Below are 15,749 nucleotides of genomic sequence, written 5' to 3' on the forward strand. Positions count from 1 at the left end.
ATTTAGATTCAAAGAATTGGAATATAAATTTCTCACGAAATGGTATAAGACACCGGCTCAACTGGCTAACATGTTCCCAGGATCAAGTTCACTTTGCTGGCACTGTAGGCAATCTAAAGGCTGGTATGCACACATGTGGTGGGAGTGTAGTGAAGTAAGGATATTTTGGTTGGAAATTACTAAAGCTATAAGGAAGGTAGCTAAAATAAATTTAAATATAGATTTCAATTTAATGCTGACAAGCACAATGGGAAACTCAAGTGTGGATAAGGAAGACCAAGCCCTAGTTAAGGCTATGATATTGGCGGGGAAAGCAGCTATAGCTTGGGGCTGGAAGGATAAAAGTAAGTGGACAGTGGAAATCTGGCACAGCTATCTGTTTGATTTCATACAGTCAGTCATCGCGGCAGTCCTACGCAAGGAGGCATCCTGGGAAGGGAAATCCGCAGAAATTTGGAAAAGGTGGAAGACCTATCTGGAGTGGATATCCAAGGAGGGAAAGGAAGACATTCGGTGGAAGATTTTGACTTTGTGCCCGTGGCTGGAGAGAAAAGACTAAGGACTACACGAAGATAGGGAAGGGAGGAGGGAGGGAAGGGGAGGAAAAATTGTAAGACGCTAAAAAACTTGGAATGTAAAAGCATTGGATAAAACAAATAAAAATTAATTTATTTTAAAAAAATGATCCTCCCCAGTTGTTGGTGAGGGGCAGCCACGGTGGTGTGACTTCAGAGAGGGGGGATTTAAACTTTAAACTCCCTCAGTTTTTGGAGTCGCTCCTCAGAGGCGGCATGCTCCTTTCAGATATTAAAAAAAGGAATCCTCTCCCCTCCCCTCCCCTCCCCTGGATGTTGCTTCTTTTGGGGGGGGGGCAGGGAGGGGCGGCTTCACCATGCCCAGAGAGACAAGCAGGGGCCTTCTGGGAACAGCAGCCCGGCTTCCAGCCTGGGGATTACGGCAACCCCTCGGAAGCCGACAGAGCACCTCCCGCGGCACTTGCTCCACCAGCCAGGTCGGGCAGAGGATCCTCGCCATGCGTGGGCTGGAGCCCATCCCTCCCGCAACGAGCAGCCCCCCTTTCCTCCCGGGGGGCACTGTCCCATCCAGAGGCAACTCAGAGGCCCCCTCCTGGAGCACTGAGACCGACAATAACAACTGGAGAAAGAGACCCCTCCGGAGCAGAACAGTTAAGGACCTACCGAGGGCTGCAGCAGACCTGACTAGGGCTCTCCTTCAAGAGGGCTCCCCCCCCACCCCACCCCGGGCAATTCCACCTGGGGGCTGCCATCTTAGAGCCGGAAGGGACCTCCAGGGAGGAGGGCAGGGAGGGAAAGCAAAGCTTCTTCTGTCTCTGGTGTGGCGGGTTCCTGATTTCAGGACAGGGAGGCCACCCGCCCTGGAGAGGGGGAAGCCAAAGGATGCAGACGCCACAGGGAAGGATGAAGGCAGGGGAGAGTGGGGGGACCGTGGGGTGTGTGTGGGATGGGGCAGGGAAGGCTTGGCCTAAAGGGGAGGGAGGGAGGGAGGGAGGGCAGGAGGTGGTGGGGAGGGCGGCTGCTTCTCTCCTGCCAGAGAGGCTGCTCTGACTAACGTGTGGGTTCTGGAGTGGGGAGAGGCAGGAAGAGGGGAGGGGGGGAGGTCCAACAGGAGGTGAGCCCTGGTACAGGGGAGAGGCAAGCAAGGGGGGCAGAGCAGACCACCTTAATGCAGAGGGGCTGGAAGCCGGGGTGCTGCCGGGCAGGGGCAGGAGGCCAGGCGAGGTCTCGGGCCGAGAGGAGACACAAAGCAGGCGCGTTTCGAGTGGGGCCCCTCCAGCTGGGGCAGGAGCCCCCAAGCTGCTGAGCTCCGAGGGCCCCGCACGGGCCACGTGCGCTTGCGGTGTGGGGCCTTCGCTGCTCCTGCTTTGCAGTGGGGAACTGGAGCCCAGAGTGCACGTGTGCCTACGTCCAAGGACAGACCCGGAAAAGCTCCTGCCCGCCTCCCACTTGTTCCAGGAGGTCTCGAGGCAAGAGGGGCTCCGGAGAGGGGACGAGGCGAGCCCTCCGGTCCCCGGCTGCCTGCCCCGCAAGGCCTCTCACCTGTCCCCGCTGTGCCGCTGGTCACTCCAGGTGCCATACTGGCTGTCGGCCTCGCGCACCAGCGTGTCCGTGTCCTTGGCCTCAGCCGCCGGCCGGCCAAAGCACTGCTTCAGCTGGTCCTGCAACAGACAAAGAGAAGGGAGGCATCAGGGGCCTTTCGGGGCCACGAAGCGGCTGGCAGGGCCTCCAATGGGCACAAGCAACAGGCTCACCCCCCCCCCCGGAGGGAATCCCCACTACACCTTCAGGAGCTTTGCTGGGAGGCCGCCGGTCCAGTCAGCTCTGAGCACTAAGATGGCAGCCCAAGGCCTCCCGTTTTGATTTAAAATTTCCACAGACCCTCAAAAGCCCTCCCTCCTCTGTGGCCGGCACAAGTGATGTGCTGGAGAGCCCCTTTGCAAGGCATGAGCGGCAGGCCCTGCATGCCCTGCACACGGCTTCCACCCTCGGAACCACACACGGAGGCCCTGAGCAGCCACGCGACCGAGCAAGGCTCCCTCTCTAAGCGGTGGAGTCTTGTGAGCAAAAATTCTCCTTTGTGAGCTACCGGCATTAAAGTTGTGAGCGAGCGGTTTGGCTGCTGCATAAATGAGTTTGCTCTGGAGCCCTCCTTCCTGAGCTGAGACAAAAATGTGTGAGCCGGAGGCTAAAAAACTGTGAGCTCGCTCACACTAACTCAGCTTAGAGGGAACACTGCTCTGGGGCCATCCTTCCTGAGCTAAGGCAAAAAGGTGTGAGCCGGAGGCTAAAAAACTGTGAGCTCGCTCACACTAACTCAGCTTAGAGGGAACACTGCTCTGGGGCCATCCTTCCTGAGCGAAGGCAAAAAGGTGTGAGCCGGAGGCTAAAAAACTGTGAGCTAGCTCACACTAACTCATCTTAGAGGGGACACTGCTCCCGAGGCCTGCCCAGGGCCTCTAAGGCCAGGCCTCACAGGGCGGCTGGTCCTCTTGCGCTCTTGGCCCTCAGAAGAGGGGGAAGCCCATTCTGCCCCTTGGGGCAGGGGACCCAGCCCCCACTGTAAGAAAATGGAAGACCCGACTTCATGTTGCGTTTCCCCCGGGCACAACCGTGGCTTGAGAGTCGTGCTCGGCAGTTCTGTGCTTCCCAGGCACGTGGGGGGCCCTATCTGGATCAGGACCATGGCACGTGGGGAGAGGCTGCACGGACACAACCTGCCTCGCCTGAGATGGCCCCGTCAAGGTGCCAAGTGCGGCTGTGGCCAACAGCAGTATCAACACCAGCTCCACTGTGATGTTCGGGTCAAGGAAACAACACAGGGGAGACACCAAAGGAACCCCCCCCCCGGCAGTCGCAATGCTCCCTCCAAGCTGTGGAGTCCTGTGAGCAAAAATTCTGCATTGTGAGCTCCTGGCATTAGAGTCGTGAGCCAGCGATTGGGCTGCTGCATACAATTAGTTTGCTCCGGAGCCATCCTTCCTGAGCCAAGACAAAAATGTGTGAGCCGGAGGCTAAAAAACTGTGAGCTGGCTCACACTCACTCAGCTTACAGGGAACACTGGTCGTGATCCAAGTTGGGCCTGCATGCCCCTGGAGAGCGCAGAACTCCAGAACGCCTCCTTGACCCAGCCCACGGTCGAGGGCGGAGAAAATGTGATGGAAGCACTGTGTTTCCACCCCAGACGGGGCCCACCAGAAAGCGTCTCTCCCACCTTCAGACGGGGACCTCCACTCCCCAGCTGGAGAAACCGTACCAGGGCACCAGTTTCCAAAATTTTTGAAATGGGACTCACTTCCAAGCCTACTGCAGTTTCCAACTTCCCCATCTCTAGAATAAGAAACAGCAATTGCCCCTCATTTAACACTCAAAAAGTTCATCTTTGTAGTTTCGTATTTAGCGTTACTGAGCAATTCACACATCCTGCAGAGGCAAACCGAAACTTGCCACTGAGCCTTCAGACCTTCCTTTCCTGGCTCCCCTACCCACCCACTCACCCACCCTCCTGGCCCCAAGAAGACCCACCACTAGAAAAGCCCTGCAATGCTCCCTCTAAGCTGTGGAGTCCTGTGAGCAAAAATTCTACTTTGCGAGCTCCTGGCATTAAAGCTGTGAGCAGGTGATTTGGCTGCTGCATAAAGTAGTTTGCCCTGGAGCCCTCCTTCCTGAGCGAAGACAAAAACACGTGAGCCGGAGGCTGAAAAACTGTGAGCTAGCTCACACTCACTCAGCTTAGAGGGAACACTGGTTGCAAGTAGAACCGTATAAGAAGACAGTAGTCTCAAGCAAGGCTCCCTCTCAGCTGCGGAGTCTTGTGAGCAAAGATTCTACTTGGTGAGCTACCGGCATTAAAGTTCTGAGCGAGCGATCTGGCTGCTGCATAAAGTAGTTTGCCCTGGAGCCATCCTTCCTGAGCGAAGACAAAAACACGTGAGGCGGAGGCTAAAAAACTGTGAGCCGGCTCACATTCACTCAGCTTAGAGGGAACACTGGACCTGACCCACTCTGGGGCCTCAAACCACGGCACCAAGCAGCAGGGAAGTTGCCCGACTTGTGTTTCTACAGGGAAGCATCGGCATGCAATGAGACGCTCTCTGCAGCTGGGAGGCCGACTTTAAGGAACACCCCCCCCCACACACACACACACACTGTGAAGGCCCAGAAAAGACACCCCTGAAAGGACAGCTTCCAAGGAGGATCAAATCAATTTCAGTGGCCCACCGAAGACACCAGGAATCCCAACGTGGTGAGAGCATGACGAGGATCCACCCCCCCCCCACCCAAGGCAGCTGGGAGTCTCTGTCCCCCCAGGGAGCCAGAGCTGGCATGAGCAGTCTTCTGTAGGGGGGTCCCTCTCCTTTGCCACAGCCCACAGTCAAAGGAAAACGTGCACTCTGCAGGAGTTTTCCCGAGGAAACCCCGATGGGCCTGGTCGTCCCAGAATCAGTCACGGCGTCCCTCTCCCAAGCACCCTCGCAAGAGGAGGCGCCCACACGGACTCCTGCACCGTCCTGCTTTGGCAGTGCCTTTCAAACATGTTAAACGTCTCTCTGTTTGGCAAACTGCCCCCCCCCTCGGTTGGCAACGCAACATAATGATGCTTGGAGCCCCCCCCCGTCCATCCCACCCGCCCCCCTTCCTCTCCCTTTCTGTTGACAACTGTCCTACAATTAGGTCACCCTAAACAAGCTCAATGGTGTGGGGGGGGGCGGGGCGGAACGGGACGCCTTAATTAAGGGAGGCCACACAGGGCGGCAGGAAGCCGGGTCAGCACAAGAAAAGGGCAGCTGTTGCCGTGCGAGCTCCCCCCTCCCCCCCACGCCCCCAGCCACGTCTCTGCAGGGGTCTGCTCCCTTCCCCTCGCTCTGGGTCGTTTCCCATAACCCAGGACCAATGCTCTCTCTAAGCTGTGGAATCTTGTGAGCAAAAATTCTACTTGGTGAGCTACCGGCATTAAAGTTGTGAGTGAGCGATTTGGCTGCTGCATCAATTAGTTTGCTCTGGAGCCATCCCTTCCCGAGTGAAGACAAAAACGTGTGAGCCGGAGGCTAAGAAACTGTGAGCTGGCTCACACTAACTCAGCTTAGAGGGAACACTGCCCAGGACTCCGTTCTCTTGACGGTGTTCCTTTCAAAGGCCAAAGATCCATCTGATTTATTAGCCTCCTGCCAGAAGGAGGATAAAAAATCCAGGAGCAGCTTCAGCTTCCCTGTGCCAGCAGAAGAAAACCCACAATGATTTTTGCCCTTGTCTGTGACGGCGGTAGGCCTGCCAATTGCACGCAAGGCACAGCCACGGAGCAGTTGCCCACCAGCGCTGGGGCGCTCCGGGCCAGGAGGCATCACAGGCCAGAATGGCAGCCCCACTAGGGATTCGCCATCCGCAGGCGACCAGGAACCACCTCGGCGGTTCCCCAAGGAAATGACAAAAGGCGACGTGCATTAATCAGACTTGTTCCCACAGAACGTGATCAGAGGACAACAAGCAAAGCTCCCTCTAGGCTGCGGAGTCTCCTTGTGAGCAAAAAATCTGCTCTGTGAGCTGCCGGCATTAAAGTTGCGAGCGAGCGATTGGGCTGCTGGATAAATTAGTTTGCTCTGGAGCCCTTCTTCCTGAGCGGAGACAGAAACGTGTGAGCCGGAGGCTAAAAACCTGTGAGCTGGCTCACACTAACTCAGCTTAGAGGGAACAATGGCATGTTCCAGCCCTTATAAATACACTGAAAACAAGACTGGGGGAAACACCCTATGGAAAAAGGGGAAGAGCAACCCACATTTACTGGCTTTGCAGCAAAGCATGATTTCCACACAAGGCAATGCCCAGCTCACTGGGAACAGAACAAGCACCACTTGCCGGGTGGCAGGTGGCACCTGAACGTGTTGGGCTCTCGGGAGGGGGAGAGAGAGGGGGGGGGTGCTTTTAGAAGAAGACGAAGAAGAAGATGAAGACGACGAAGAAAAGATTGGATTTATACCCCGCCCTTCACTACCCAAAGGAGTCTCAGAGCGGCTTAAAAAATCCTTTCCTTTCTCCTCCCCACAACAGACACCCTGTGAGGGAGGTGGGGCTGAGAGAGCTCTTTCGAGAACTGCTCTTTTCAAGGACAGCTCTGACAGGACTATGGCTTGCCCAAGGTCATCCAGCAGCTGCAAGTGGAGGAACGAGAATCAAACCTGGCTCTCCCAGATTAGAGTCCGCGCACTTAAGCACCACACCAAACTGGCTCAGAGCAAACTGATGTTACTGATGTCACTGAGCAACAGCGTGGCCACCCACGAGAAGTAAGGATGCTGCCTGCTCCACAGTTCAGGAACTGGGGGGGATGCAGGAGCTCTGCACCGCCCACCTCAGAACGCTCTAGGAAAGCACACCCCCAGGAAACACTTCCCAAAGCCTCTGTGAAGACAGAAGAGGAGGAGAAATGCAGCCAAGAAGGTTCTCACAAGAAGCATTTGCAGAAAACGCAGAAAGATATGGGTAGAGATGTGGAAACTCGGGGGTGGAAAAACCTGGAAAAACTTTTGTTCACAATTTTCCCCAAGGACTTTTTTTTTGGGGGGAGCACTAAAAAAAACCCCTCCTACAAATATTTTCTCTTTTAGAATGAGTAAAATTCTCCCTAAGGCAAGGTTTTTCACACTCAGAATGTACAGCACAAAAAAAGGCTTTTTCAATTCTTCCAGTGGAAAAAATCGGAAATACAGGGGAATACCGGAAAAAACCTCCTATGAAATGTTTTCTCTTTTTGAGTGAGAAAAACCTTGTCTCACACAGCATTTTCCTAATTCCAAATGCACAGCATGAAAAAGTTTGAGGGCTTTCTCAATTTTCTGAATAGAAAAATTGGAAATTTTTACAGAGCACTAAAAAACCTGTTACATGCAAGAACCTTTTCAAATGTACATAGTTTTGGCAACAATTAATATGCTATAATGATTTAATGATAATAGATTATAAACAAGTTCAGTATTTTTAATGTTCTAAAATTTAGCTAAACATCCAAACATGTTGGCAGTCCTAATGTGACTCTAGGAGAGAGTTTCGATCCAAATAATAAGCTTTCTTTTGTTTACTCCAGAATTTGCTCTCTGTCTTCAACTTTTATTTTTTTTCCCTACCTCTCAGATGGGTGCAGCGGTCTGCAACTCCTCCTCAAGTACTAGGTTATTCTTGCAATTTTTCTTACAGAAAATGAAGATATTTATATTTTCAAGTTCCATAACTATGCCCAATAGTACAATTTTCTATGCTACCTAAGTTATAAATAATGCACATCATATACTACTGCATCAGTCCAAGAAGTTTAGGTTTGATAGGAAACTAAGTATTGCATATATATTTCAGTCCCCCACCAATGCTCCCTGTAAGCTGTGGAGTCTTGCGAGCAGAAATTCTACTTTGTGAGCTACTGGCCTTAAAGTTGTTATTGAGCGATTTGGCTACTGCATAAATTAGTTTGCCCTGGAGCCCTTCTTCCTGAGCTAAGACAAAAATGTGTGAGCTGGAGGTTAAAAAACTGTGAGCTAGCTCACACTAACTCAGCTTAGAGGGAACACTGTCCCCCACCCCAAACTTCCATCCTCTCCCCCCAGAAAAAGTATCTGTGGGTGGGGGTCTTTTCCACGACTTCAGAAATTTCTGAAAATTTTATGTCTCACAGCAAGTATCTTTGCATTTCAGCACTGAAGTCTGGAGAAGAACACCCCCCCCCCCGTTAGTCATAATGCGGGGGGGGGGGGGCAGAACCATTCCGATCACAAGGAGTTGCCTGATGCCAGACAAACCAATGGGTTATCTAGGTCACTCCTGTCTCCTCTGACTAGCAGCAGCTCTCTGGGGTCGCAGGGAGACATCTTCTTCACATCCCTTAGTACCAGTGTCCCCTCTAAGCTGAGTTAGTGTGAGCAACTCACAGTTTCTTAGCCTCTGGCTCACACGTTCTTCTCTCAGTTCAGGAAGGAGGGCTCCAGAGCAAACCAATTTATGCAGGAGCCAAATCGCTGGCTCACAACTTTAACGCCAGCAGCTCACATAGTAGAATTTTTGCTCACAAGACTCCACCGCTTCGAAGGAGCATTGCTTAGTACCTGATCCTTTCGGCCAGAGATGCTACCAGGGGCTGAAACTGGGACCTCCTGCATTCACAAGAGGCGCCCCTGCCCCCTCCTCGGATGGGTGAAGAATCGCTACTTCACGCGCCGCACAGCACACCGCCTCCACCCAAGGCATGCCTGGTGCTGCACGTGAGCAGGGGCGGCCAACTGGGGAATGTGGCGTAGAGAGCAGGACACTCCAGCGCTGTGAAGGTCCAGGCAGATCCAGAGCCACGGGGCCCTTGTGGGAGCTGGTGGGCAAGGCGGAGAACACAGAGCGAGGGCATCAAGGGACTGGCAGAGACACCATCGGGGCCAGGCTGAGGTCCAGGAACGAGACGTGGAGTGTCAAGTCACCAGCCGCAGGTCCCGGCAGGGCTCTTCTGACCTCCTCGCGCTTGCCCAACCCTCTGTGGTCACAAGGCTGCAAAGAGTGGTGCCACGGACCACCCTGGTTTGGCCACATGAAGCTGCCTTTTACTGAACCAGACCCCCACCCCCCACCCCCGGGTTCATCAATCTTCAGACCAGCAGCGGCTCTCCAGGGTCTCAGGCAAAGAGGTCTTTCCCATCACCTCCCGCCCGGTCCTTTTAACTGGAGATGTTGCCAGGGACTGACCCTGGGACCTTCTGCATGGCAAGCAGAGGCTCTTCCACTGAGCCACGGCCCCTCTCCACAGGAGGGCGAGTCCTCATCGAAGGAAGAGGAAGACCACCTGGAATCATAGAATCACACAGAGTGGGAAGGGTCCACACAGGCCATCTAGTCCAACCCCCTGCTCAGTGCAGGATCAGGCCAGAGCATCCCTGACCAGGGTTTGTCCAGCCGCTGCTTCAAGACTGCCCGTGAGGGGGAGCTCACCACCTCCCCGGGCAGCCGATTCCACTGCTGCACAACTCTTAACCGTGAAAAAGTTTTCCCTAAGATCCAGCGGGTACCGTTCTGCCTGTAATTTAAATCCGTTCTTGCAAAGTCCTCTCCTCTGCTGCCCACAGGAACAGCTCCCTGCCCTCCTCTTAGGGACACAGCCCTTCCAAGACTCCAAGAGAGCGACCCTGTCCCCCCTCAACTTCCTCTTCCCCAGACTGAACACTCCCAGGTCCCTCAGCCTGTCCTCGTGGGGCTTCTTGGTCTCCAGGCCCCCGATCATCCACTGCACCCGCTCCATTCTGCCCACACCTTCTGAAGTGAGGCCTCCAGAACTGCACACAAGACTCCAGGTGCGGCCTGACCCATGCAGTGTACAGCGGGACTAGGATATCTTGTGATATGGAAGTTATGCCTCTGTTGATACACTCCAAGATCGCATTAGCCCTTTTTGTCACCGCATCACACTGGTTGCTCATATTTAACTTTCGGTCCACCCGTACCTCAAGACCTTGTTCACACACACCGCTATCCAGGAGGGTATCCCCCATTCAGCATGCGTGTCCCTCATTTTTGTTACCTAGATGCAGAACCTGACAGTTATCCTTTTTTTTTTGTCAAAACAAAATTGCTCAGAATTGGAAACAGCAAGAAGTCCCGAAGATTGAAGATTGGATTAAAAAATTATTATTTTCAGTTGAAATGGACAAACTGACAAAAAAGTTGAATAATATGGAAGCAGAAGATTTCTATAATGACTGGAAGGATCTAAAAGAATACTTAGAAAAGTATTGGGAAGTAAAAGACAATTTGTTTAGTTTTAATAATTATTAATGATAGAATGCTTGGGAGATAGGATAAGTTAAAAATTAATTACTATAGTGAAATAATAGTTACCTAGTGAATTACAAAAAGAAAATTGTTGTTGTAAAAATTAATAAAGAGATGGGCAGGAGGTCGAAGCACTGTGGGAAGCCATATATTAGGGAGGGGAAAAGGGAGGTGGGTAGGGTATGAAAGGGACAAATGTAAAAAAATTAATGTTGATTATGAATGTTTATATCCTAAATAAAAAAAATTTTTTTTTGAGTTATCCTTGTTAAACTGCATCTTGTTCACATCCGCCCACTTTCCCAGCGTGTTCAGACCTTGTTGAATTCTCTGTCTGCTGGCGTGTTTGCTGCTCCTCCCAATTTGGTGTCATCTGCAGATTTTATGAGTAGCCCCTCCAAACCCTCATCCAGATCATTTATAAAAACACTGGAAAGTCCCGGGCCCAGGACTGAGCCCTGTGGCTGCCCCCAAGCTGTGCCATAGCAGAGCCTTCCTCTAGGCCAGGGCCCCGGGGTCTTCCTGAAGGCACCCTGAGCCAGCAGGGCCCTCAGGCCTGGAGGCTCCAGCACAGACCGGCCCACAACCAGACCCGCCACGGTCTCCCAAGGCAAAGGGCTGAGGCATGGGAAGAACGATGAGAGACTGACAAGGCACCACAAGTTCTGGGCCTCGGTACTCCTCATGAGTAGAGGAGCTGAGTCAGCTTGCAGTGAAGAGCCTTATGTGGGAAACATCCACACTCATAGAGAGACTTCTTATATAACAACTTGTCTGCAGTCTTGCTGAAACCCGCCCCCCCCATCAGCTGCCTGACTGGTCGGATACCAGTTCTTGTTACCTGACCCTTGAATTGCTTTTGACTCAGCCTTTGGAACACAACTGTATGTTAGTTTGCTGCGGGAATTAAGATTGCTGGGGGAAAGATCAACAACCTCAGATATGCAGACGATACCACTCTAATGGCAGAAAGTGAAGAGGACCTCAAGAGCCTCTTGCTCAGAGTAAAAGAGGAGAGCGCAAAAGTGGGCATCCGGCCCCATCACTCCTTGGCAAATAGAAGGGGAAGTCGTGGAAGTAGTGACAGACTTCACGTTCCTGGGATCCCAGACCACCGCAGACTGTGACAGCAGCCATGAAATTAAAAGACGCCTGCTCCTTGGGAGGAAAGCGATGGCGAACCTAAACAGCATGATAAAAAGTAGAGACATCACCCTGCCAACAAAAGTCCGCATGGTTAAAGCAATGGTATTCCCAGTAGTCATGTATGGCTGCGAGAGTTGGACTATAAGGAAGGCCGAGCGCCGAAGAATAGATTCTTTTGAACTATGGTGCTGGAGAAGACTCTTGAGAGTCCCTTGGACTGCAAGAAGATCAAATCAGTCAATCCTAAAAGAAATCAACCCTGACTGCTCCCTGGAAGGCCAGATAATGAAACTGAAGCTCAAATACTTTGGCCACCCAATGAGAAGGGAGCACTCCCTGGAGAAGACCCTGATGCTGGGAAAGACTGAAGGTCAAAGAAGACGGGGACGGCAAAGGATGAGATGGTCAGACAGTGTCATAGATGCAACGAACATGAAGTTGAGCCAACTTCAGAGGACAGCGGAAGACAGGAAGGCCTGGCGTGATCTGGTCCATGGGGTCGCAAAGAGTCGGACTCGACTGTGCGACTGAACAACAACAACAACAAGTTTGCTGCCCACCCTCTGCCTATATGTATGGACTGATGATTTCCATGTCATCGTATCTGAAGAAGTGTGCATACACACAAAAGCTTATACCTTGATAAAACTTTGTTGGTCTTAAAGGTGCCACACTGGACTCGGACTCTGGACTCTGACCCCTGCTGCCAGACCTTGTGGTTGCTGGGACTTGCCTCCCACCTGGTGGCCAGGACAGGTGGCGCCATTCATAAGAACATAAGTGAAGCCCTGTTGGATCAGGCCAATGGCCCATCTAGTTTGTGACATTCTGTGTCACACAGTGGCCAAAACCCAGGGGCCATCAGGCGGTCCCAACATATGAATTCAGATGTCCCCAAAACTACAAACTGTGGTTAAGAAACCAGCTTCAAACCTTGGCTTGAAAGCTTGGTGTCAAACCAGGTTTCAGCTTTCCGGCACATCTGTATTTGGATGTCCCAACAGGGGCACCTCTTACATGGATTTTATCTGAACGCAACCTGAGCACAAAAACTCCCTCCTTCCTTCTTTAACAAGGGATTCTTCGAGGTCTCCAGAGGGTATTTGCTCCAAACTTTACCACAGGCCCCAGCTTTTGCCCAGTAGATGGCACAATGTTACTTTGACACCTTTCAATGTCTGCTTTTAAACTTCTTCTGCTTGCAAGTATAAACAATAGGTAGGAAAAGCCCGGAAATAGGAAAACGTAATGTGTGCCCAAGAGGCCAAACCGACAAAATACAGAACCCTGCGGCTCTGAAGTGACGGCTTCCCGTCTGCTAAGGGAAGGCCCCTGCCTGTTTCTCCGTGACTTTGGGCAACAGCCAACCTTCCAGAGTCACGCTGCCGCTGTAGGCTTCAAGAGGCCGAGAGCCGAAAGTTCCCCTGCACAAGGCGCATCAAACTGACAGTGCTTTTGTACAGCTTCCCTTTGTTCCAAAGGGGCATGCGCAGAGGAGCCGGCCAACTGCCGAGCCCTTCTGTCTGTCCCGGGTCGTGCGCTGAAACACTGCCGGCTGGACCAAGATATATCAGAAGTGACGGAAAAGGGAAACCTTTTTGGAAGTCCGTCTGACGGGATCTGTTTGACCCAAATTATCTCCTTCCTTCTGCTTAGGGGAAAGAGCTAATGCAGCAGAGATGGTGTGTGTGTGTGTGTGTGTGTGATGCCCCGTGGTTCTGGTCCTGGAGGGAAAAGGTGAGTCCCTCCAACTGACTCAGAGTCCTGGACAAAGAGCCATCACCGTGCCCAGCCGACCTCACAGACGAGACCCGGAATATCACGCTCCTTTATGTGCTTTATCTCTGTCGGGGCTTGAGGAAGGAATCTGGAAGGGGAGGAGTCACCAAATTCTCGGAGACCAAACAGACCAGCACAGAAGCCTCCAAACAGACCAGCAGCACAGAGAGCCAGTTTGGTGTAGTGGTTAAGCGCGCGGACTCTAATCTGGGAGAACCGAGTTTGATTCCCCCACGCCTCCAGAGCTGTTCTCTGAAGGGCAGTTCTCGGGAGAGCTCTCTCAGCCCCACCTACCTCACAGGGTGTCTGTTGTGGGGAGGGGGAGGGAAAAGGAGTTTGTCAGCCGCTCTGAGTGAAGGGCGCGGTACAAACCCAATCTCTTCTCTCCTTCTTCTAACAACACTGCTGTTCCCTGATAGGTGAGCATCCTGTGTGTAGAGCGAGAGGGGCTGGGGAAACCTCTGTTCAAGCACAGACACGCCCACTCCCTTCCACTGTCCAAATAGCAAACTGGAGAGATCTTTCCCAATTTCCTCTGGAGAAAGGCAGAGTTTGGCTACAGTGAACCTTTGAAAGGGCTACTGCAGAGGGGGTGTTCCATGAAAAAAGATGGGTTGCAGTATACAGGATGGGACCTGCCTGGCCCAGGCGAGCCCGATCGTGCCCATTCTCAGGAGCTAAGCAGGATCGGCCCTGGTCAGTATTTGGATGGGACTTCCACCAAGGAATTCCAGGGTTCTTTTGCAGTGGCAAACCACCTCTGAACGTCCCTTGCCTTCAAAACCCCACGGGCTGCCATCAGTCAGCTGCAATTCAATGGCACTTTATGCGCACGCAAGCAACGGTGCCACGCTGGTTTCCAAAACCGGTTCTTAGCTGGCTTGCCCTGAACAGCAGGGCTTTGCCTGATACACAGCCAGCCCTTTCGGGTCTACCACTCACTGCCAAAAGCCACCTCAAAGCCACCCGCCTTCCCTTAGCCTGGAAACGCAGTCATTCCCTCGGCCCCCAGAGGGGGAGAGGAGCGCACACTTGAAGGCATTTGTCTCCGATTTATTTTTGGCTACCACAAAAGAGCAATCCGGCACCTCCGACAGTCACAGGGGTGATGACAGTGCACGCTGCCCCCGAGCCGCAGCTCAGAAACCTCCGGGGGCTGCTTTGTTGACAAGGGTGACGGGCACCTAGAAAGGGGACGAGTGGCTAAGAACCAGCTCAAGGAAAGAGCTCCTCTGTCGTGCTCCTGAAACAGGCTCAGACTTGAGCGAGTCTTCAGTGCGGCACGCCCTCCAGGACCTCTCTCTTCATGCCCTTGAGGTTCTCTTGCCTTGGGCCAGGGGGTGACACCTTCAGGGGTTGCTTCCAGATGGACAACTGAGACACCGGGAGTGAACACACAAGGGGAGGCGGCCTCTGAGGGATGCAGAGAGGACCTGGCCACGACAAACTTCCAAGCAACTCCACCCCAAGCTGTCTCCTAGCCAGCTTGCGCACTGGGACCCCAAAGCAGGCAAGAACCAGCATGTGGCGGTGGCAGAGGAGGAGGAGGAAGAAGATTGGATTTATACCCTGCCCTTCACTTGGGAGTCCCAGAGCGGCTTCCAATCTCCTTTCCCTCCCCCTCCCCACAAACAGACACCCTGTGAGCAATGTTCCCTCTAAGCTGTGGAGGCTTGTGAGCAAAAATTCTACTTTGTAAGCTACTGGCATAAAAGCTGTAAGCGAGCGATTGGGCTGCTGCATGAATTAGTTAGCTCTGGAGCCACCCTTCCTGAGCGGAGACAAAAATGTGTGAGCCGGAGGCTGAAAAACAGTGAGCTAGCTCACACTAACTCAGCTTAGAGGGAACACTGCCTGTGAGGAAGGTGGGGCTGAGAGAGCTCTTGACAGAAACTACTCTTTTTCAAGGACAACTCTTATCAGAACTATGGCTTGCCCAAGGTCACCCAGCCAGGTGCAAGTGGAGGAGTGGGGAATCAAACCCGATTCTTCCAGATTAGAGCCTGTGCAGTTCACCACTACACCAAACTGGCTCACCAAACAGCACAACTAGCCCACAGCTGCCCAGCGCTCTCTTGTGTGCGAGTGGCTGCCAGGGGCCCTTCGCCCACCCCCGGGGCTTCCTGCCACTACTCTTTGTATCCACTTACGAGAGGGATTGCCGGGGGACAAGCAACAGAGAGCTGCAGCCCTTTTCTTGAGACTACTTGTGATGTGGAGACAAAATCCCCACCCGAGACACACGCGCCAGCCCACGACGACAGACACACAGTTGGAAAGAGGGGTTTCCAAATACTCACTAGCCGAGCGATTAACTTTGTGTACAAGGAACTGAGCATCACGTCAGGCCTCTTCTGGGCGGCCCGGCAAAGACTCCCAGACAACTGCTGACACTTCCCTGGATCTCCAAGCCCCTTCCTCTCTGTGCTGCTGCTGCTGCTGTGGAGGCGGTAGATAAACAGTTCCTAGAACTGGGCATGATCTTATTCCCCCCC

At 52.9% G+C, this 15,749-nt stretch overlaps 1 protein-coding gene across 1 annotated transcript in view; it reads right to left on the bottom strand.

The window, feature by feature from the left end:
* Positions 1 to 15,692, bottom strand: part of KIAA1671 (KIAA1671 ortholog) — a 28,327-nt gene extending 12,635 nt beyond the window's left edge. The window contains exons 1-2 of the mRNA XM_015426424.1: positions 15,555 to 15,692; positions 2,079 to 2,197 (exon numbers count right to left, since the gene is read on the bottom strand). Of these exons, the coding sequence (XP_015281910.1) occupies positions 2,079 to 2,197; positions 15,555 to 15,593 (158 nt within the window). The 5' untranslated portion in view covers positions 15,594 to 15,692. The remainder of the gene's footprint in view (positions 1 to 2,078; positions 2,198 to 15,554) is intronic.
* Positions 15,693 to 15,749: the final 57 nt, after the last annotated feature.

Source organism: Gekko japonicus, unplaced genomic scaffold, assembly GCF_001447785.1.
Source record: "Gekko japonicus isolate JY-2015 unplaced genomic scaffold, Gekko_japonicus_V1.1 scaffold856, whole genome shotgun sequence".
Taxonomy (NCBI): Eukaryota; Metazoa; Chordata; class Lepidosauria; order Squamata; family Gekkonidae; genus Gekko; species Gekko japonicus.